Consider the following 22,730-nt stretch of genomic DNA (forward strand, 5'->3'; position numbering starts at 1 on the left):
TTTTTTTTTTTCTTTTTTTTTTGTACAAGGGATCGAACTCATGACCTTGAGCTTACTAGGCAGGTGCTTATGCTGCTGAGCTAAATCTCTTGGTGTGTGTTTTGTTTTCAGTAAAAACCCCTGAGATCTACCCTCTGGGCAGATTTCCGGATGTGCAGTGTGGTAGTGTTAACTATGGAAACTGTTGCACAGAGCTCTACAGTTTACGTGTCCTGCATAAATGGAGTTTTATACCCATTGAACAGCACTGCATTTCCCTTCCTCCTGGTCTCACTGCACCCACCATTCTGCTGCTTTTATGAGTCTGACAACTCATAGTGAGGTCATACGGTTTTTGTTCTCCAGGTTTATCCATGGTAGCAGCATCCAACTGTGCTGCCATGCTTGGGAGAAGAAATAGGGCAGGATTTCCTGCTTTAAGACTGAATGGTATTACAGCCAGATGCAGTGGCACACAGCACTCAGGAGGCTGAGGCAGGAAGATTGTTGCAAGTTCAAGACCTGCCTGGGCTACAAAGTGAGTTCAAGTCCAGCCCAACCTGCATAGCAGGACCTTGTCTGAAAAAAAAGACAAGGGCTGGGGATTTAGCTCAGCTGCAAAAGCACCTGCCCAGCAAGAGCAAGGTAGTGAGTTTGATCCCCAGTACCAAAAGGAAACAAATAAAAACAACTGAATGATATAGCTAGGCATGGTGACACATATATAATCTTAGCACTTAGGAGGAGAAGGTGGAGGCAGGAGCAAAATATGCTATACTTTTTTCATTGATCTGTCAATGAACATTAAGGTTTTTACCATCTCTTAGCAATATCCTTTTTTTTTTTTTTTGGTACCAGAGATCAGATTCACAACTACGTGCTTGTAAGGCAGGTGCTTATGCCGCTGAGCCAAATCCTGGCCCACTGATATCTTATTTTTAATGTAACAGCCAAAATGTTATTTTAACATGTGAATAATTTTAAAATTTTGAGGGAATTTGTATGTTTTCGTACTATGTCTCTAAAATCCAATGTCTTTTATGGTCTGTTCTATACTTTTATTTATATTAAGTTACCACATCATTTTGTGAAGGGTTTTATTACATTTTATTGTATGTCTGAACTGACTTTCTTTTGTTATTAGGAACAGTTGACAGTAGATAACCTTATATGTATTTGTGTAAGTATAAGATGCTTTGATTCTAAAAGCTTTCCTACAAGTGTCCTGCATAAATGTAATTTTATACCCATTACTGTTGAGTCTGCCTTTTGGTGGTCTATCACTAATTATAGGGAGATAGGATAAGACTAAGAAAAAAATCTATCCATTTAGGGTATCTTGGCTTTGCTTCATGAAACTTAAAAAAATAGAAAAGCCATCTTGACTCTTGGCTACACCTCCACTAGAAGACTATGGGCCAGACTTCCCCTCCCCTGCATTCTCTGTGATCCTATAGCTGACGTCTGTTGTTCCAGTCAGTCTGTCTCCCATTTTGTGCTGCTAAGGACTAAACCCAGGCTCTTTTACATGTTAGGCCAGCACTGTCCTCATGCTGGATTTATGTTTCCACTTTTCATGTTGAAACAACTTCACTTTTACAAGCAGAGTTGCAAAAAGATTATAAAGAATTCCAGTATGCTCTTGCCCGGTTCCTTAACTGTACTACCATCTAGAACCACGGTGCAGTTACCAAAGCAGAAGTTGCCCGTACCAACCTGAGTATCTGATCTGTCAGCCTTATTCAGATCTCACCCACTGCCCCATTCTTAATCCTATTTAGGTTCAGAATCAAAGGTCACAGGTTGGGAATCATTTTAAAGTGCATTTCTCCCTCACTAATCCTCTAGCCCATCTGTAAGTTCCAGCAGCCATTTCTTCAAATTACTTTAATTCATGCATTCCTCACCCTGCTGGGGTACTACAGAATTTTTATTTTAGCTCTTGATAGATGTGAATGGTATCTTGTGATTGATTAATTCATAGCACTGGGGATTGAACCCAGGGCCCCAATACGTGGTAGGTAAGTGCTCTGCAACTTAACTATATCCTCATCTATCTTTAAGACGGTGTCTTAGTAGGTTGCCTATGCTGGCACACAACTTGCAATCATCCTGCCTCAGCCTCCCAAGTTACTGGGGCTATAGTTTTGCATCACTGCACCTGGTTTGTTTTATATGCATTTCTCTTATGGCTAAAAATGAACATCTCTTCATGTTATTACCGTCTGTGCAGCTTCAGTGAAACGTCTGTACATCTTTAGCTTGCTTTGTATGTAATTGTGTTGTTTCACCTTTACTGTGGATCTTAAGACTTCATTATGTATTTGAGATATAAGGTATTTGTCATGTAAATATTTTGTCTCATCTTTTCAACTTTTCACAGACCTTTTGGATAGCAAAAGATTTTGAGTAGGTCCAGTTTTCTTTTTTTTTTTTTTTTTTTTTTTTAAGTACTCAACCCTTCTGGGCTAAAGACTTTCTCATTTTCTTTTGTAAAGAGATTTTAATAGTCAGATGCTTAAAGCAATAATAAATTTATGGATTATTTTTGTATAATATGCACTGTTAGATCTTTTTGGTTTTGGTTTTTAGCCTACAGATACCCAGTAATTCCAGTACTATTACTTAACAACTCTCCTTGCTCCACTGAATTAATTTTTCACTCTTCATGAAAAATCAGTCAGTGGTATTTGTGCAGGGCTACTTTATTTTGTCACTTAATCTCCTTTGGTTACTTAACCATACTAACTACACTTTCACCTTTAAGTTTCCTTTAAAATTTGTAGCATGTATCTTTAGACAACACTTTCATGTAACATCACGTCACACACTTACAATATAAGAATTTTTTAGTAATACCTTTTGGGCGTTCTTCCATTTTTGTCATATCTTTCTACATCTATGATGAATCCCACAATTTATTACTTTTGCTTTAAGTGCTTAATTACCTTTCAAAGAGATTACACAATAACAGCTACTTAACACTATAGTTGCCCTATCTGGTAATCTTTATATACCATTTCCATCTAGTATTGTCTTCCTTCAACAGGAATGGCTTGAAGGAAGATTACATTTAAGTGTTTCCAAGCTCCTAGATTAGGCCAAAGCAGCCTTTAGTACTAATTTTACCCCTCCTCCCCAAAGAGCCAATATCTGAATACTTTGCCCAGTGAGGTTCTCCACTATGGCCAGCGGGAACATGGGGGCAGTGGGCAACTCTAGTGATGGCCTCAGTGGACCTTCCTGGTGGCCCTGTCCCTGACCTTTAGGAGTACGTTCTCAGGCATGCTGTGATCTGATGCTGTTGTCAAACCATTGCCTTTTTTTTTTTTTTTTTTTTTTGTCTTTTTCCTTTTTATCGGTACCGGGGATCAAACTCAGGACTGCCTGCTTGCAAGGCAGGCGCTTATGCCGCTGAGCTAAATCCCCAGCCCCACCATTGTCTTTATGTTTTGTCCAGATGTCAATTGATGAGATCAGGTGTATTCAGGGTAGTATGGCCATAGGCCCAGATGTCAATGGAAATGGGAGAGTAGATATGTCCCTTTATTCCTTCATGGCCAGAGGAAGAAGTAAGTTGATCTTTCAAATTTTTTTAATATTTAAAGAAAGAAACGAATGAGTACTGGAATAGTATATTTAAGAAATATCCTCACAAACGATAAAGCATATAGACTAATTACAATGTTGAGAATTATTTTGTGTGGTAAACTCATAAAAAAATGAGATGTTTGGCAGCACTTTCTGGAACTTAAATTTATGTCAGTACATGTCTAGAGAGCATTTGGGTTACCTGTGTGCTGACAGAGAACAAAATAACCTCAGGTCTCTGGTAGCCATGAGTTCATTTCGAGGACAAAGAAAATCTGCTCAGAGCACTGTTCTAGGTTGGCTTTACATCCCTCTGAACCATCATCACCACCTTTTTTCTCCAGCACACAGTCTGTCTTTACAGAAATCCTGAAAAATAGGTTGAAGGGCAAACTAGAAGTCTCAGGCTATATCCTTTCCTCACTAAGTGGCACTAAGGGTGATAACATTCAAAGATGGTCAGATCAGAACTAATGCGATGGGAAGAGAAAGGACATGGCTGAGATGGAGACTGGTCAAAACAAATAAGTGACATCCATGCTGGAGAATCACAAAGAAAAAAAATTTTCATTACTGTTAGAATGTAACACAAACTTTCAAAACTTGAAGTAAAATCAGAGTCTCTTTATATTTGACTAGACAATAAACATATTACCAAAGACTGATTCATGAAATCTGTTGTGAAACTACCTTTCATTATTTCCTTCTCAAGAGGTACAGGATCAAATGTCAAATACAAATTCTTAAAGAAAAAACATAAGTGACAGCAATGCCCAGTTACTGCAAATCTCACGGTCACTGTGGCCTGCAGCTCTGGAGGACCTACAGATCAGCACTGTATTTTTTGTTTCTTTTTTCAAGGACACCCTGAAACATATTAAAAAAACTGGGGCACAGCATTCTACCAATATAGCTGATTCAAACTCAGGTCTCCAAACCCCATGGATCTTAGGTCTCTCTAGAGAAGGTGTGGATAAGTCTTTCTTTCCACTATTGAACCACAAGTGAAAGGGCAACTAACAGTTTGGCAGCATGGGCATCATCTCCTGAGGGCTGTGAACCCTGTTGGAGTCTTCTTCATAGCCACTCAGGCCAGGCCCAGATGTGGAAACCCCTTCCCTTCAAGAAACACATTGCCTGGACTTTGGGAACAGACCCATGGAGAGGGCAAGAACAGGTTAAGATTTTATTCTCCCAGGAAAAACAAATCTAAAGATTCAATTAACACTTCAAACCAGAGTTTGCTGTCTTTCTCAGCCTTTGAAGCAGTTCCCTTTCTTCTCTTTCCAAAAGCATACATTTGTTTTTCAGATAGTAAAAATCGAGGTGTCTCTGGGTGAAAATATTTACTTCAATACCCATGACTCTGAAGCAACTACAGGTGGCCAGTAGAGCCGTCATCAGCTGGGCAAGCAGGGCAGCTCATGAACAGCCTCCTACAAAGCCTCGCACTTATAGAGAACTCCTGGAGGTCTGGGCTCTGTGCAAAACTGTTCCTTTGCGTAATGTCCTATGTGGAAGAAGTCACTTTTCATTCCCATTTTATAGGTGAGCACACAGGAAATCTAGATGGTTTGTCACTTGCTCACAAATAGCTCTCGTTCATCTTTAAGCACTATAACTGACTGCATTTTCTGCATATTTTGGCTGGAGTCTTAGACCTCTGCATACCAGATAGCAAGGTAGATACTCTGTTCTCTGACTACAGGATGTCCAGTCTCATAAGTCCGGAAATGCCTGCGCTGAAGGCAGATCACAAGGTGAAAACTTTGACATGTAAGGGAATTACGGCGAAGAAGGAACTCGCCCGTGGTCTCATGAAATCAGGATTAAAGCCCACACCGGCCTGGTCTTAGAGCCTATGCCAAAGGGCAGAAGGAATGAAGGGGAAGCAGTGGTGGGCAGGTAGGTGGCCCAAATCCGGCTAGGTCGGCTCTTGGAATGCCTTTCCGCCAGGTCGGATTGCGCGCTAGAAGCAGAGTCACGGCAGGACTGTGACACCTGCACAAAGCCGGTGGGGGTAGCGCAGTGTTAGGGGTCAGGCTCCAGTCCTTCAGTCTATAACCTGGCAGCCACCAAGCCCAACACAGCCGCAAAAGGCAGCATGTTGAGGGGGCTACACAGTAATGGCAGCCGCTCACGACTAACTCCACTCACGATAGCTGGGGCGCGTTCAACCCCTAAAGAACCTGAGGTCTCTTTGGGATCCACAAGACTCAAGTCTTTCGGGTTTTTTCTGGGGGACCCTGGGCGCAGCCATGGCAAGCCGGAAGTAGAGACGTCTGCAGCTACGTATGGGCGGAACCGGAAGTAGCTACACCGGGCGCCGCCATAATGGCTTGAGGCGGAACGGCCTCAACTGCTCTTTGCTTTGCGACAGGAAGAGCGAATCAGTGAGGCCTGGCTGGGCTCCGCCCCGCAACCCAATACCGGAAAAGGCGGATCTGTCCGCCTTGGCCGATTCACTGCGGCACCGGGATGTGAGTAGCAGGAAAGCCAGCCCTACTTGCTGCCGCTGTCTCCTCTTCCCCGTTATCTGCACTTAGCTCGGGACCCCAGGAGGAAGGACTAGCCTCTCAGTTTCCTGGAGTCTCGAGTCTCAGGATTGACACATCCCATCTGCGCATGCCCAGCCCCTGCCCTCAGAGCGTTAGGTCCCCCTCTCTGTTACTTGTGGTGACTGTCACCCAAATTCTGCCCCAGGACCCCAGCCCGATCCCTGACCTTGCCGTCCCTGGGACTCCAGTTTGATATTAGAGCTTCACGTTTCTCCCCTTGGATCGCCAAGTCTTACCTCTTGAATATTCCAAACCTGCTTAGGGCTCCAGACCTCACCTGGAGTGCCCACAGACGTCTTCCTAGCCTCTTCTGAATTTGATCTGAATTCCCAGACCTTGTTCCTGTTCCCCCATACTCCCAAGATCTCACTTGTAGGATTCTCCAGATCGACCCCAGGCTCAGACTTAACCCATGGCTTCCAGGTCATGTCACTACGACCTTTAGTCCCACCCCAGGACCCTTCAAACCACAAGATCCTAGGTCTCATCTCTAGGGCCCATCTTCAGACCCCATCTGTAAAACTCTCTGGTCAAGAGACTCCACCAGAACCCAGGACCCCACCTCTTGGACCTCCACACCTCATTTGTAGAACCACTCCCCAACCCACTTAAATCTCCCAGACTCTCTCCCTAGAGCTCTGGATCTTACTTCTAAGGCCCCAAGTCTTTTATGCATAATCCCCAATAGGATTTGGAGGATTCTGTGAACTCCAACATGATTAGGGCCTGCCTTTATTGAGACCTTGTTATAGAACCTCCATTGTCTCCCCAAAAGCTCTCAATAGTATTCCACAGTTCCCAGGGCTCAGACCTCACCTCTGCCCCTTCTTTATCTCCGTCCCAGAATCCTTAGAATTCCGAGACCTAGCCCCACTGTTTATGATACTCTAGACCTAGATCAGACCTTCCTTTCTTGCCTGTCCTCTGAAATTATCCTCAGCCTACTTTGTCCCACAGGCAGGTGGCTCTGGAGATCACTGCACGCTACTGTGGCCGGGAGCTGGATCAGTATGGCCAGTGTGTGGCAGCAAAGCCAGAGTCATGGCAGCGAGACTGTCACTACCTCAAGATGAGCATTGCGCGGTGCACATCCGCCCAGTGAGTGTGGGCAAGTATGAGACTGATTGGGTAGCGAGGCGGGAAGTGGACAGTGGGGTGGGAGTGGTCCCGTGTCTGAGATGCCCTCTCCCCACAGCCCAATCATCCGCCAGATCCGCCAGGACTGTGCTGAGCCCTTCGAGGCGTTCGAGGAGTGTCTTCGGCGAAACGAGACAGCTGTGGGGAACTGTGCCGAGTACGTGCGCCGATTCCTGCAGTGCGCCGAGCAGGTGCAGCCGCCACACTCACCCACACCTGTGGAGGTAGAGCTCATCTGGGCACCATCCCTTCCCCTTAACAACCTCCTTCACCTCTCTAGCTGCTCATTGAAAAGACTTTCACGCCTTCAGCTCCGCCTTCCCCACCTACCCTCACCATGCATCCAGCCAGAATCCAGGATGTGGTCACCTGTGCCACTCCCCTGCATCCCCTCCTTTAGGCCAGCCACCCTCTCCCCACCCTTGCTCCGCCAGAATGCCTGCCCCAGCCTTCTCCCTAGTTTCTCTGAATCTTTTCTCGCCTCCATCCAGTGGTCTGAAATCTAGTCACATTACACACTGGCTTGCACCTCTCTAGTGGCTTCCATTCACATTGAGAATAAAATCCCAAGCCAGGCATAGTGGCACATGCCTGTAATCATACCACCCGGGAGGCTGAGGCAGGAGGATCATTGTGAGTTTGAGACCAGCCTAGGTTATAAAGTGAACTCAAGGCCAGCCTGAACTGCCTAGCAAGACCTTATCTCAAAAAGGCAAAAAAAAAAAAAAAAAAAAAAAAAAAAAGTAAAATCTCAGATGCTTGGTGAGTTCCCCATTTTTCTTTCCAAAGCTGATCTCATCTACCTCTCTTCCTATGTACTCCCTGGTACTGTTTTTTCAGCTGTACTGACAGAGAGGCTGGGAGCCAGTTGCAAAAAACAAAACACCAAAAAACAAAAAATAAAAAAACTTACTCTTTTAGAAAGATACAGTGTATCTGAGGTAGTAAAACAGAAACACTCCTTTAGCTGTTCACTGCCTCTCCCTCCTTTGGACTGTGAGTAACAAAGGGAACAGCTGTCTTTCATCAGCCCCCTCTGGACCTCTGCCCTGGGCCCTGTCTCTGTCCCTGCCAACCTGCCTTCTCCTGTACCAGACCAGGCTTCTTCCTGGTCTCCATGCTCTATCTTATCCTTTTTAGGCTTTTTACCTGTGACAGTCCCAGAAAGACTGGGAAAGAAATCTGGCCATGTTCTGCTTCTACTTAGAAATCTTTCCAAAGCTGTCACTTCCACCAGGCCGGCTCTCAGTGCAGCCCACCTGGAGCTGCAGTGACTTCTGCCCCCAGCTCGCCTCGCTGACCCCCTCAAGCTCCACGTTCCTGCCCCAGTGAGTGTATGCTATGCACTCGCTGTCCAACTGTTCCCCTCTGCGTGGGCTGCCCTTCCTGCATGGCTTGTCCATCTGCTAGCTGATTCTTATTGCAGCTTACATGCTCCTTCTCCCAGAAACCCTCTCCTACCACCCTGGCCCTGCTCCCAGGCTCCCAAGGTCAATGAGCTCCAACCATGACCCACATTCTTTTGCTGTGCAAGTATCTCCTGCTTTAGGGGAGTTGTTGGCTAAAGATTGAAGCATTGCCTCTCTAGTCAGGCCCAGTCATCTCCACTTCTTTTTTAGATGGAGATGAGTTCAGGCTAGTCAGCTACATTTTTAATTCTCCCCAGAAAACATTCAGTAATGGTCACATATTACCCCTACTAGCTTCTGGCCATCTGTTAGGAATTCTTGCTTTCCTTTTTTCTTTGTCTTTCTCTCCCCCCCTTTTTTTTTCCCCACTCTTTTTTTTTCCCCAAAAAAGAGCTGGCCTTGAACTCACTATATAGCCCAGGGAGGCTTCAAACTCACGGCAATCCTCCTGTCTCAGCCTCCCAATGGATTACAAGCATACACCACTGCACCGGGTTTCCTTTCTCCTCCCCACCCCACAGAGTCTCGCTTTGTAGTTCAGACTGGTCTTGAATCACTGTGTAGTTCAGGATGACCTGGAACTTGTGGCGATCCTCCTGTCTGGCTTCCTGAGTAGGCATTGAAGGGCTGTGCCCCTGTGCCCAGACTCCTTTCTATTTTTACTGTACTGAGGATTGAATCGGGGCCTCATTCTACCACTTACCTACATCTCCAGCCTTTACAAAAAATTTTTTAAAAAATTTTTTGAGAAAGGGTCTCTCTAAGTTGTCGGGGCTAGCTTGGAACTTGAAGTCCTCCTGCCTCAGCCTCCCCAGTTGCTGGAATTCCAGGCATGCACCAACATACCCAGCAGGAACCTTTCTTCTTAGTGTTTTGGCATCTGAACAGTAAAGGCTCCTCCCTCCCATTTGAAGGCCCATTGCGCCTTCCAGCTTCTCTGTGGTCTCCCTGGGGCCACCCTACTGCCATAGTTTCTTTTCCTTGGCAGCCAAATAAACTTTTAAAAATGGAAATTAGGCCACATGCTTGCCTTTTAAAGCCTCTTGGCTCCCCAGCGCACTCCTCTTGGTGGCCTGCGCCTTCCTGGTAAGGGCACCCCAGTTAGGGCTTTGCCTCCCTCCGCAGGGCTCCGGAATTCAGCCTCCTTTGTTCTGCTGCAGTCTGTCCTGCAGCAGACACACAGACACGCTCATCTCCTGCACCAGGACATCAAGGGCTTTGGAGCATCTCATAGCCATGTAGCTGACAGTTTAGAGCTACGTGTTCCCGCACACACACCTCTGCGCTCCACCTTAGTAAGCACTGCAGGGACTTTCTCGCCGTGGACATATTTTTGTTCATTTGCTGTGGTCCTCCCTGCTTGAATGTGAGCCCCTACAAGTCTGAGGTTTTTGCCTGCTTAGCCTCCAATCCCTGTAACCATGCTGGGTTCACGCAGGGCCTTGGTGGAGGGTACTTGTTTGCATGGCAGATGGCAAGGTCATCACCTGACACCTTGACATTGGGGAGGCCTCCACCACGTCTGCAGAATCGCCCCCACGGTGGCCCAGACAGGCACGGCAGAGGTGCCAGAAGGTGTTGATGTGTTTTCTCCACAGACTCAGCCACTTCCTGCCTCCTGAGGACTCCTTTGGCTTCAGGAAGACTGGACACAAGGGACTGGCCTCTTGAACCCCTCACCTCCTGCAGAGTGACCATGTTTTGAGTCCTGAGGGCCTGCACTGTGGGCCTGGCTTCCCTGGACCTCAGGATAAATAAAGACTACGCCCTGGGCTGTGGTTCCTGCCCTTAGCCCCTCAGCAGAAAGCCTGGTCTTCTGTCCCCCAGCTGCAGGTGAACCTAAGAAGGGCCAGGGAGGGGGCGAGATGTGCAGTCCGTTCTCCGGGGTTAACTGAACTGCTGCCTTGCGAGTGCTGCCAGACAGCCTCTCCTATCTTGCTGCCTGCAAGAAAGCACCTTTTCCCTCCCCTTCTGGCATTCACCAAATCTCTTTCTCACGTTGGTTTGAGGCTTGGGGAGGGAGCAGTGTGTAACATGCTTCTTTCCCCAATGAATTCAGGAGTTGAGCAAAAGATAACAGGCTTTGGGCAATGGAGATGAAACACCGGCCTTACTGACGCCTGCATGGAAGACTGTGTGTTACACTGGCTTCTCTTCGGTCTTGGTTTGCCTAGCCCTAGAAGCCAAGCCTGAGAATTTGAGTGTAGACAGTATATTTACAGACTGAGTCCAGAAACACTGGTGGGGAGAGGGAAAGGAGGGCAGAGGAAGCAGCCAACGAAGGGGGCGTTTTCAAGCTGGCTGCCGCTCTGAGATGTGGACCCATTTCACAGGAGCCCCCTGAGAGGCCGCGTGCAGCTGACCTGAGTTACCCCATTAAGTGGCAAGGAGATTGCAGTGTGTGTTCACCAGCTCCCCATCTGTCACTGGGGGCTGTAGTCACGGGCCTTGACCCTGTTGGTGCCCCTGCCTGCCCTGTGGGACCAGGTATGCTCCTGCCATCAGAAGCAGTAAGTGAGATGATCAAGTGAGCACCTTAGCATACAGGAGAGGTGCTGATGGCTCTGGGCACGTGGCTGGGTCTGAGCATTTCTCCCTGGTAAGGGGGGTGGGCATAACAGGTATGGAGCTCCCCAACCCTCGGCCAGTGTGCTGACCAGTGAAAAGCCCTGATATCCTGAGCTTAATTACAGAGGGCCAGAGGAAGCAGTGGGGACAAACAGTGGGGAGCTTTATCAGTAACGAGCTGCCAGCCAATGAGAATGGAAGGTGGTGTCTCCTTCTGGAATGTTTTAAAACCTGAAGTCAGTTTGCCTTGCAGCAGACACCAGAGCCACTGTCCAGACTTCCCCATTGTAGGACCCATTGAGAAGTAGCAGTTCCTTTGTTGTGTGGCCTGTCCTGCTGGCTCAAAGCTTCCCTCCGTCCTCCCTTTGTGCTGTTCCACTCCTCCGAACTATATGGCAGTGTGGGTGACCCTGTTTACTTCCCCAGGGTTTATGAAAAGTGCTGCCTAGCCCTGCTGTTGGTCATTGTGGGAACATGTTCTGCCCAGAACCTGGGCCTCTCTCTTTCTGGCCAACATCTGTAAGGGGCCAACAGACCCTTTTATTTCAGAGATTCCTTGGTCTGCAGACCAAGGTTCCAATTCCTGGTTTAACTATGTGCTTGCCTGTATCCAGATTTAGTATTCAGACAAGTTGCTTCTCCCCAGGGCTGACTTCACCTCTGGAAATTGGTGTAACTTGCCCTCTGAAACTAAGACTGCTCTGGCTTGGAAAGATGAAGTGGCCCATTGCAGTCTTTCCTGGGGATTAACCTTGCAGAGGAAGTTGCTTGTTGGTTTAGGAACCTGAGTGGGTAACCCATACAGTTGGGATTGCGGGAGCCAGCAGATGCCAGCAGCAGAGACAGAGGAAAGCCAGGTCACGGACTGTGATCAGTGTCTGTGGTTCTGGAAGTGCTAACCCTGGGAGCTTCCTGCTGCCAGCTGTGGGTTTAGCCTGCAGGTGTCTGAGGCAGTTTTCAGCCCCGCCTACTTGGTTTGAGCAAGCTTGAGCAGGATTCTGCTCTGTGCAGTATAGAAGAAGTCTAATGAGAACATATGAAATGGAAATCCAAACTGCATTTAAAAGTTAGAGTATCTCCTGGCGTTTTCTAGACCAGCCTCCTTGTAGGGTCTCTGGGGTTCAAGCTTTCAAAGGTAGCACTTTTACAACATCGTATTGGTCAACGCAGTCACAAAGCCCCCCACACTGAGGGAGTAGAGACCCCTCTTGCTAACATTTGGTTACAAAGAATTTATGTCCATATTTAACACAAGAACTTGAGAGTTTCTATTTCTTGTTTTGCTAAGCTGTATTTTTTCTAGAATTTCTCACATTTTCAGATTGCCATAAATTTGTTCGTAATAAATGCCATATCTTACGGTCTCCCGAATCTGTAGTAAGAGCCCCTTGGCTGTTTCTGACATTGGTTATTTTTACTTTCCTCCTTTTTTTGTTCTTGGTCAACTTGGATAAGAGTTTTTTAATTTTATGATTCTTCTCACAGAATTAACTTTTGGCTTTGTTGATGCTACCTTGTGCATTTGAACACAATATCTCATTTATTTTTTTTAATGTTCTACTTTCGACCTTTTTGAAATACGTAGCTCGCTAGTTTTCAGCATTTTTCTAATATGTGCACTAAAATTTATCTCAAAGCATAGCTTTCTATTTTGACTATTAATCTCAGATTATTTAGAACTTTAGAGTTATATTTCTTAATTCCTAAACATATGGGCATTTTCTAATTATTTTGCCTAATTGGGAACAGATTTTATATGATCTCAATCTTTTGAGGCTTTGTGGCTCGGCATATGCTCGGTGCCTGTTAATGTGCCATGTATGCTTGAATCATAACCCTTAGCTCAGGACTGCTCGTCTCAGCTTGGGAACTGGGAGATGATCCCAGGACGCATGGGCAGGACAGTGGGGGGTGAGAGGGAAGAGGATGCAGCATATGAAGAGTCCATCTGCAGGTGGGTCACCATCGTGGGCAGCAGCCTAGTTCTCTAGGGAACTCTGGAAGCAGCGGAGAGTGTGGGATGGGGTGAGGGTACTTAACACACTCATCACCGACACTCACTGGTTGGGGGCTCCCCGAAGACTGGGTGTTTATTCCTTGCCATGTCCTGCTTGCCACACACACAGGCAGAGGGGCTCTGGTGGAGAGAGAGCTTCCTGCATGAGCAGCTGCCTTCCTTCCTGTCACTTGCTGGCTTCCCTTCACCACTGCCTCAGCCGCCATCCCTCACCCTGTCATAGCTGCCCTCAGTGGCAGCCACCGTCCTCCTCACCACCTTTTCCTGCCTGGCACAGCTGCCACCCATCCCTCCTTTGCACAGTAGCCACTGTTGGCAGAGGAGTGGACATCACGGAGGGGCTCTTTCCACCCCGGTGCCCTGCATGCTGTAACGGGGCATTTTGTGCCTGCTGTGGAACAGGCTGACCACTGGAAGACATGCATGGTCACTATCATGATTGTATTTCAGTCGGCACTTTATGGCTGATCACCTGGGTACCAGAGCTGTTGAACAACTTCTGACAGAAGTATGAAAGTAGACATCAGATTCTTTCAGGAAATTATAGACTTCAAGGAAAGTAGTTGGCCTCTACCACAAAGTGTGTGGCTTTCTAAAAGTCCTGTTTGCTGGCTTTGGTGTTGCACACCTGTAGTCCCAGCTACCTGAGAAGCTGAGGCAGGAGCATCACAAGTTTGAACCCAACCTGGGCAAATCATCGACTTAGCAAGACGTGTCTCAAAATAAAAAAAGGGCTGGAGAAGTAGCTCACTTACGGAGTACACCTGGGTTCAATCTCCAATACTGCAAAAGCAGATAATTAAATATATTTTTTTAAATGAAAAATCCTACCAGGCATGGTGGCGCGCTCCTGTAATCCCAGCCCTGGGGAGGCTGAGGCAGAAAGATCATTGCAAATTCGAGACCAGCCTGGGCCACAAAATGACCCCAAGGCCAGCCCAAACTGCATAGTGAGGCTGTGTCTCAAAAAGACAAAATAAATAAAAGAATTTCAGATTCAGGCCATATATAGAGCAATTGAATGAAAATCTTTTTGGATGGGACCCATACATTTGTATTTTTAAAAAGTAACAATTTTTAAGTCAAGTTTGCAGCCAAGTGAGAATCACTGTTACGATAGAATTCCTCATTTTTGGTTGACTATGTTTTACATTCACTTGCTTGAAACAAAGATCTTGAAGACTTTTGACCTGTTCTTAAGTGACACATAGAATTAGCTTCTTGGAAGCCTATGGATCTCTCTGTGTGTCTGTCTTTCTGTCTTTCTGTTCCTCTATGTTTTTCTCTGTATCTCTCTCTGTGTGTAGCTCTGTTTTTCTATCTCTCTGTATAGCACTCGGTCTCTATCTCTCTGTATAGCACTCGGGTCTCTGTGTCTTTCCCTCTCCCTCTCCCTCCCTCCCCCTCTTCCCCTCCTTCTCCTTTTCCCTCTCCCTCTTTTATGTAAGAATTTACCAGTGAGGTGGTACCATATCAGACAAGGTCGTATCCCAGTAATACAAATCCCTTTCTTCTCTGGTGGGTCGGAACTTACTGACTGCTGCAGAACCTAAGGAGAAGCCTGTGGGAAGCATTAGGAAGCCCCACACAGGCCACACGCACAGGTTCCAGCCCCACTGCCTGAGGCTCCCAGGCCCTGACACCCTGGTGTGAGCCACTGGGGCTGCTCTGACTGGAAGAGTGCCAGCGAAGGTCCTGAGGTGACCCGTATTTCCCTTGAGAGTGACTGAGACAGCAGTGCCAGGTGCTAGTGAGGAGCAGGGGTGCATAGATCAGGAGGATGCAGAGACAGGACCGCTCCCAAGAATTCATGCCCACCTGAGCCCAAGCCCCAGAAAGCCAGGGCCAGGGACGTGCATATAGCCTTGAGCTATGCGGATGAGATACCTATGTGCAAGATGGAAGAATAATGTGAATACAGTAGTATTACTTCAAATGGAAATTACGTTATTTACTTTAAAATGATACTCTCTCTTCTGCTGCCTTTTCATCCTCTCCTTTTCTCTCTCTTCCTCTTCTTTTTTTCAGTTTTCTGAGACAGCATCTGTCTTGTTACTTTTCTCTCACTGCTGGGACAAAACACCTGACAACCAAAACAAAGGAAAGCAAGGTTTATTTAGCTCACTGTTTGTGGAGGTTTTAGTTCATAGTCAGCTGGCTCCAAGGCAGGGTGGCATGGCTGAGGGCAACACTTCAAGGCAGCAGCCAGAAAAAGCAATCAGAGAAAAGTAGGGGAAGAGAAAGCCTCTCCTCCTACCCTGTATTGTGCACAGGCCTCCCCCATCTCCAGAGTGGGTGTAGCACTCAAAATTTCCTTGCCCTACTCTTGTATAGGACTAAGATATTTACAAAGTAAGAACCCTGGCTTCCTGCAGAGTCTCTTATTTAAACTTCTAAACTTCTCAAGTTGACACAATGTATCAGCAGCTCACTAAGTAATTCAGGCTGGCCTTCAGGCTGGCCTCAAATTCATGGTGCTCCTTCTGCCTCAGCCTCCCTAGTACTGGGATTACAGGCATGTGCCACCATTCCTAGCTCCTTTTCTCATATATAGTAGTGAAACCAGAAATCCTAAGTGTTCCATGTTCTTGGGTTGAGAGTATGTTTAGCTTGATGGCATCACATTTGACTGATAGCGGGAACCAATATAACAAGGACTTAATGAGAGCAGAACTAGAGTCAGATGAATTGCGTGTGATAAACCTCATTAAAAGTCTTTGCGAATTTTGAGAAAAAATGATCAAACTAGACACTGAACGCCTCAGACTCACAGGTAAGTAAATCACATTCCTTTTAGCATTGCTTTTGTTTGAAAGTATCCAGGACAGTTGGCTAAGAATATCTTTTCATTTTCTTTGGTAAGAAGCTTATAGCCTACAGGATTTGACAATATCCACATTTGCCTGCCAAATATGTAGATAAATAAGCAAAGGCTAGAATTTGCTTTTGCTGTATTGTAAATTGAACCTAGGGACTCACTCATACTAAGCAAGTACTCCAGTGCTGAGCTACATCCCAGTCCTTTGGTGTTTTTTTTTTTTTTTTTCATTTGTTTTGTGTTTTTTAATCATGAGACAGGCTCTCACTAAGCTGCCAAGGCTGACCTTGCACCTGTAATCCTGCCTCAGTCCCCGGAGCACCTGGGATTTCAGGCATAACCACCACACCCAGCACAACGGGCAGTTTCCACCTGCACACCAGCAATCTTTTGTGTTATGTTCTTTGAAGTTTCATTCTCGTCTTCTCTGGACTGAAAAACAAAAAATGATTTGGAACTCTGTTTTCTAAATTTAATTGTCTAAGAGCTAGAATAACCCTATAGAGTTGCTACCATTGTTCAATGTTCAAAGCCTGATCCTTGGTAAGACCTGACAAACAGAGCTTTATACTATAAGGGGCTAACGCAGCTCCTATTAGAATTTCTCCCTTTTGTTCTTCTCCTGGGCATTGAGTTGTGATGTGTACTTGTGTGTGTATATGTATAATACATATATATTTGTATGGTATCTGCAAACTAATTCAGCAGCTATTTTTTTCTTTCTTTTGCTATCTTTTTTGGGGGGACTACTTGAGATTGAACTCAGGATCTTCATTTTGAGCGACATCCTCAGCCCCACTCCTGCTTTTTAAAAATTTTAAATTTTTTTAAATTTTGAAATAGGCTGTCACTAAGTTGCCCAGGCTAGGCTCAAACTCCTGATCCTCCTGCCTCTGCCTCCTAGAGTTGTGGGGTTACAGATGTGTGATTTCACCCCTGGCTGCAGCTCCTATTTTTGATGGAGCATTAGGGTCCTGGTGAGAGACAAAAAAATAAATAAAACCAAACTAACCAAAAACAGCTACACACACAAAAGAAAACAAAAACTATCAAAAGAGACAAAAACTACCAAAAAAAAAAAAAAAAGCAGAAAACCTCACTGTTGATTGACTTAGATGTGCTCGATGGTCTCATCTTGAAGCCACGAGATTCAGTCTCCCTGTGTGCTTCCCTGTACCCCTCCCACCATGTGCAATCCCACACCCTCTGCTGACGCCTGTGCAGCGTGCACTGTCTTGGTGACTCTCCTGGGCCCCTTACATGAGTCCTTCCACTTGTCACTAACCAGCAGGACCATGCAGTCTGTGTTGGCAGTGATGTCTGCTCGTGCTGGCACCGGGATTGTCAGCTTTCTCTTTTGCACCACCTGAACTCTGAAAAAAAGGGCGGGGGGGGCACTATATTCACAATGTTAAACATTAAACCAGCGCTATCTGGATGCGAAGCACACCAGTGAATTCACACAGCTGCCACGCAACTACAGGGTACTTAAAGTTGCATTCGCATGTTCCATCACTCAGAAGGAGGTGGCTGTAGATGATTCGTCACAAAGGGTGGCTCAGAGACTGTGGAAGGAGGTCAGTTTCTGACATTTCAGCTCCACTCAGACTTCTCCACCAGACCCACAAGCTTGATCCCCACCGCCCACCCAGCAGCTCTGCTTCTGTCTTCTCAGTCTTGCTGTTGGTGTCGCCCGGAAACTGCTCCACCCTCAGCTTCCCTAAATCAGGTGGTTCCATTCTTCTGGCTTCTCAGATCAAGCACTTCGGGCCCATTTTCCATCACATTAGGAAATCCTGTGGCTCCATCTTCTAAATACACTCGCAATGCAGCTACTTCTCACCACCTCCCTGGTACCGAATTCCTAGGGGCCACCATACCATCTCTGTCACCCGAGTCCCTGCAGCACTCTCCCCCTGTCCTCCCTAGCTGTCCTCATTCTGACAGCCAGAGGTCGCTCTTGTGACCTATGTTGGAAAATGAACACTTCTTTGTCTAAAAGGACAGATGCATGGACGCAAATCCCAGAGCAAAAGCCAGGACCTTACAATGGCCTTCAAAGCCTGAGGCAGTCGGGCACCCTCTTCCTCCTCACTTCTCTGACCTCTTTTCCTTCCAGGCTCCCCGGTATCTGCCCTCTTTTCTGCACTTTGAACACTGGCCTTGCTCCTGCCTCAAGGTCTTTGCAAATGCAGAAGACTCCTCTCCCCAGAAACGAGGGGTTAATTGTCATCTCCAAGTCTTTGTGCAGATGTTAAGCTTACACAGCAGCTACCCCAGCCCTGCACTTCTGGTAATCCAGACCTGACTCCTCTACCACCATTTTCACGTGCTATCTAAGGCACTGTTAGCCCAGATGATAAGTCTGTCTCCCCACTAGACTGGGAGCTTCACAAGGGCAGGCCCCTTTGCCTCATTTGTTCACTGTGTATCCAAAAGCACTTAGAATTGTACCCGGCACACAGTAGGTGTTCAGTAAATATTCGTGATGAGCAAAGGAAGTGGGTGCTATGATCTTTTCAGATGCCGACATGGGAAGTGAGCTGCGGCTGGTGTGGTGGGTGAGGACACCAGAGTGGTGTCATTAGGCAGGCACCGAGTCCAAAGCCCTACTGGTCAACCACTGCTTTATATCCTGCTCAAAGTGGTGCTAACCGGATTGATCAAGGCTGGACTCACTGTCAGGAGGAAGAGTCTCAGGAAACACAAGTGTTGGCCAACTTCAGAAGACAGCCAGATCGTCCAAGGGTGCTCACTCCATTTCTCTGCTCAGCTCAATAATGCTGTAGCACCCAGAGTCCTCCAGATGGCCTGCACACACCAAGCAAATGAAGGAAAAGATAGAACTCAAGGATCATGGGTGCACTCTTCAGAGGCCAGCTCTGGGAGTGCTTCTAGAAGAACATCCCTATGGCAACCCTCAGAGGTCATCCTTACCTCACAGCAAGGGTCGCTGGGAAATGTTGGGGAAGATACTCAGCATGGTGGGTTACAGGGGAACACTAGTAACGTGTCCTGGGACGGCCTTTCTGAAGGGCAGTGTGGAAGCCCTGGTTCCATCTGTACAGGTTTGTGTTACAGAGGCCCATGTGTGTCCCAAGGAGAAGGCACAGGGGCAGCCTCGACAGCTACTCACGTTCCTCATCTCCCGCTTTTGGTATTTGCACCCTTGACCTGCCTTGTCAGGGCAGTTGGAACAAGGGTCTCCCCACCCTTGGTGTCCCTTGAGTAGTTTCTGATGCTGACGCTCTTACTCTGCTCATTGGCTATAAACTCCCACTTCTCCACATATCGAGTTAAGCCCACTCTCTCTTATGTAATGTTGCAACTGCAAGTGTTTTGAATAAGCTTTGATTTTTTTTCTGTCTTGAGTATCAGTGAGACAGCTCTTGCTCTCAGTGGCTCAGGGAGCCCAGTTAACTCCTATCTGGTGTTCAGACCCAAACTCAGCCAGGACTTTCCCTGAGAGCCCTCCCTCTGTCTGCCACGGAGGGCCAGCTTCCCCCCTTCCACGTGTGATCCAGCACCACCATAAACTCTTCCCACGTGGCCCCACATGACTGAGGAATTGTCAGATCCCAAATGAGAGATACTCTGCAAAATGAATGTCCCACATTCTTCAAAAATGTCAGTGTCATGAAAGATAGGAAAGGTCCCGGGCACAGTGCTCAGCTAAAAGAGACTAAGGAGATGTGACCCTTGCTTAGGCAGCTGTGAAAGCTGTTGCTAGGACTGTGGGGATATCTGCATATGCATTGCATTTTACCAGGGTTACTGTGTTAGTGTCAAGTGCCTTGAGTTTGTTAATGAAACCGAGTTATATAAATGAATGTCTTTGTTCCTCAGAGACATGTGTTGAAATGTGTAGGGGTAAAGTCTCATCATAAATGCAGTGTAGTCTCAAGTTTGGAAAAAGAAAGTATAGGAGTATGTATACAGTTTGATATATTTATAAAGAGAGACAAAGCAAGGGAAATGCAGGAAGCCTGATATCTATCCTTATCACTCGTGTGTGTGTGTAAACACACACATAAAATATATTTACATCTATTGATCTACTTAGAAAGAGCAAATATAGAAAGTTTAACGTTTGGTGAGTCAAAACGAAGGGTATATTTTACTATTGCAGCTCTTCAGTAGACTTGAATATTTTCAAAATAATAAGTTGAGAGCATATGAAGAAACAGCCAAGATACAAAAATCTCTAGAGAAGCTCTTTTTGATGACTGTCACTCAGGCCGCGTTATCACCCTCTTGCTCTTCTGTGCACAGTGCAGAAGGATAAAATCAGACCCGAGGCGCTTTAGTGCCTAAATCATTTTAGTGACTTAAAGCCCCATCGATTGCTAAACACTTAAATGGCTTCTGACCAGTGCAGTGTAATAAAAACAAACAAACATCAAACAAACCAAAAAAATCATGGATAACATAGTTGAAGTTTTTTTAAAATTAGATATTAAAATTGTAGTTGTCAAACTCTCCTCACACCATCTGTCAAAGAACATGTTAAGGAGGAAGGGTTTGGTATTTTTTTCTTTTTGCTTATTGATACATTTTAGATACACGATAGCAATCATTGTATGGGGAGTTTGCACCTGAGCATGATCCATCTGGCTGCTTCTTTTTTCCCATTAAGGTTTGTATTGTTGCTTTTCTCCCTGAGAGGCTTCAGCCCCTCCATACTTTAACCCTGGGCTGCCTGTGCAAGCACAGTTGCCTCTCGCTCATTTCACCGCTAACATGAGAAGGACTCAGTAGTTAGTTTCGCTGTGTTTAGCCTTGTCTGGCGAGGGGTGCTGCTTCACCCCCTCCGCCATCCCTACCCGGATTCGAGCATCTGACACAACCTGTGCTGTCCGGATGAGACCCTGTGCTGCTGCCCTACTGGACATAACATCTGCCATCCTATACTAGTCACAGAATAAAGGACCTTGCTTCTTTTGGGATGGTCTCTCTATGTATCTCAGGCTGGCCTCGAACTCACAGCAATCCTCCTGCTTCGGTCCCCCCCTGCAAGGGCTGACAGGTGTGCACTGTCACACCCAGCTAGGGTCCTGTTTTCATGGAGAAACCACAATTGCGAGTCCTGTCTAAAGTCTATCCTCTTTATCATGCAAGGAAGGAAGTCACATCACCAGAGGCGCTGGCTTCATGGGCTCCAGACAGAGTACTTGCACTGGACCTTTGACCAGCACAAGCCTCTGTCTCTCATGAACTGTGGGACCTTCTAGTTCTCCACCTCGGGAGCAGAAGAACCTGAGGGTTCCCACAATGGGTCCTCCAGTGACCAAGCACAGACTACAAGAAAGACCAGAGCCTGATTTCTGGTCTTGTTTTTTGTTTTTTGGGCTTTTTTTTTTTTTTTGGTGAGAGGCACTGGGCCTTTAAACTCTGTGAGGCCAGTTTCTTATCTGTCAGGTGAAGCTAAAAATACACATTGGTCATTTTTTGAAGATATGTAAAAATTATATAGGGCCAGAATTTAATATGTTGCTGGGAACAAAGTCCAGCAATCATTGATCCCATTTGCTTATTCTTTTGGAAAGAGAATATAGACCTCTCGTCACCATCCCTCCATCAATATTTTAATAGTTTACAATCCATAGTGATCTTGATTTTCCTAATTTACCTTCAGGTGTTTACATCATTTGATTATCCATAAAATGTCTTGGAAATAGGTTGAGGGAATACAAATAACTTCTCCCTTATTTTTAAATAGTAAGCTATATAACTGGGCTTACTTTTTAATATATATGTGGACTCCTCAACCTAAAGTTCAATTTAGAAAATTTTGTTTTGTTTTGTTTTTTCTAAATTTCTTTTTATATTTTATTTTGTTTTTTGGTACCAAGAATTGAACTTAAGACCTTGGGCTTTTCAGACAGGTTCTATGCCACTGAGCCAAATCCCTGGCTATTCTATTTGTTTAAAACAAGGTAGTACAGGCTGGTTTTGAACTCCCTATGGAGCCCAGGCTGGCCTCAAACAGTGATCTTCCTGCCTCAGCCTGGCCTGGCAGCAAAGTATTATTTTTGAATGTAGTGATATGGCCAGGGATTTAGCTCAGTGGCACAAGCACCTGCCTGGCAAGCATGAGGTCATGAGTTCGATCCTCCGTACCCAAAAAAATAAAAATAATAAATGTAGTGATGTACAGGGAGAATTGTGCACCAGTCATGGCTGCTACACACAAGTACACCGGGGAAGCCCTGGGCAGCTGAGCAAGGTGCCACATGTCTGTCACCCCTCTACTCAAGATGCTGTGGCAGGAGCATTGCAAGTTTGAAGTGACTGAGCACAATTTAATCAGTTTCTATCTCGAGATAAATTTTGAAAAAGAGCTTTGATCTAGCTCAGTGATACCATGTTTGCCTAGTAGGCACAGGCCCCGAGTTTAATCACCAGCACTACAAAAAACAAAAGCAATACCTGGAAAAATATTATTTGAGGTCAGCAATTTACAGTCTAAAAATTCATCATCAGGAAATAATTTTTAAAATCAGCTAAGATTTATCCGGGTGTGGTGGCGCCCACCTGTAATCTCAGCACTCGGGAAGCTGAGGCAGGAGGATTGCTGTATGTTCGAGGCCAGCCTGGGCTACATAGTGAGTTGAAGGCCAGCCTGGCATACATAGCAAGACCCTTTCTCAAAA

At 46.0% G+C, this 22,730-nt stretch overlaps 1 protein-coding gene across 2 annotated transcripts; it reads left to right on the top strand.

Moving 5' to 3' along the window:
* Positions 1–5,416: 5,416 nt before the first annotated feature.
* Positions 5,417–10,480, top strand: Chchd5 (coiled-coil-helix-coiled-coil-helix domain containing 5). 2 transcript variants are annotated; one of them, XM_063230013.1, is made up of 4 exons: positions 5,417–5,475; positions 7,086–7,226; positions 7,324–7,489; positions 10,273–10,480. In XM_063230013.1, the coding sequence occupies exons 1-4, from the start codon at positions 5,432–5,434 to the stop codon at positions 10,294–10,296; spliced, it is 375 nt and encodes a 124-aa protein (XP_063086083.1). In that variant the 5' UTR covers positions 5,417–5,431; the 3' UTR covers positions 10,297–10,480. The 2 variants fall into 2 exon arrangements, with proteins under 2 accessions (XP_063086083.1, XP_003465106.1); XM_003465058.5 differs by lacking the exon at positions 5,417–5,475 and adding an exon at positions 5,885–6,050.
* The last annotated feature ends 12,250 nt before the right edge of the window (positions 10,481–22,730 follow it).

This window comes from Cavia porcellus, unplaced genomic scaffold (genome assembly GCF_034190915.1).
Source record: "Cavia porcellus strain 051 isolate PalLab524CR breed Dunkin Hartley unplaced genomic scaffold, mCavPor4.1 scaffold_18, whole genome shotgun sequence".
In the NCBI taxonomy this organism is placed as follows: domain Eukaryota; kingdom Metazoa; phylum Chordata; class Mammalia; order Rodentia; family Caviidae; genus Cavia; species Cavia porcellus.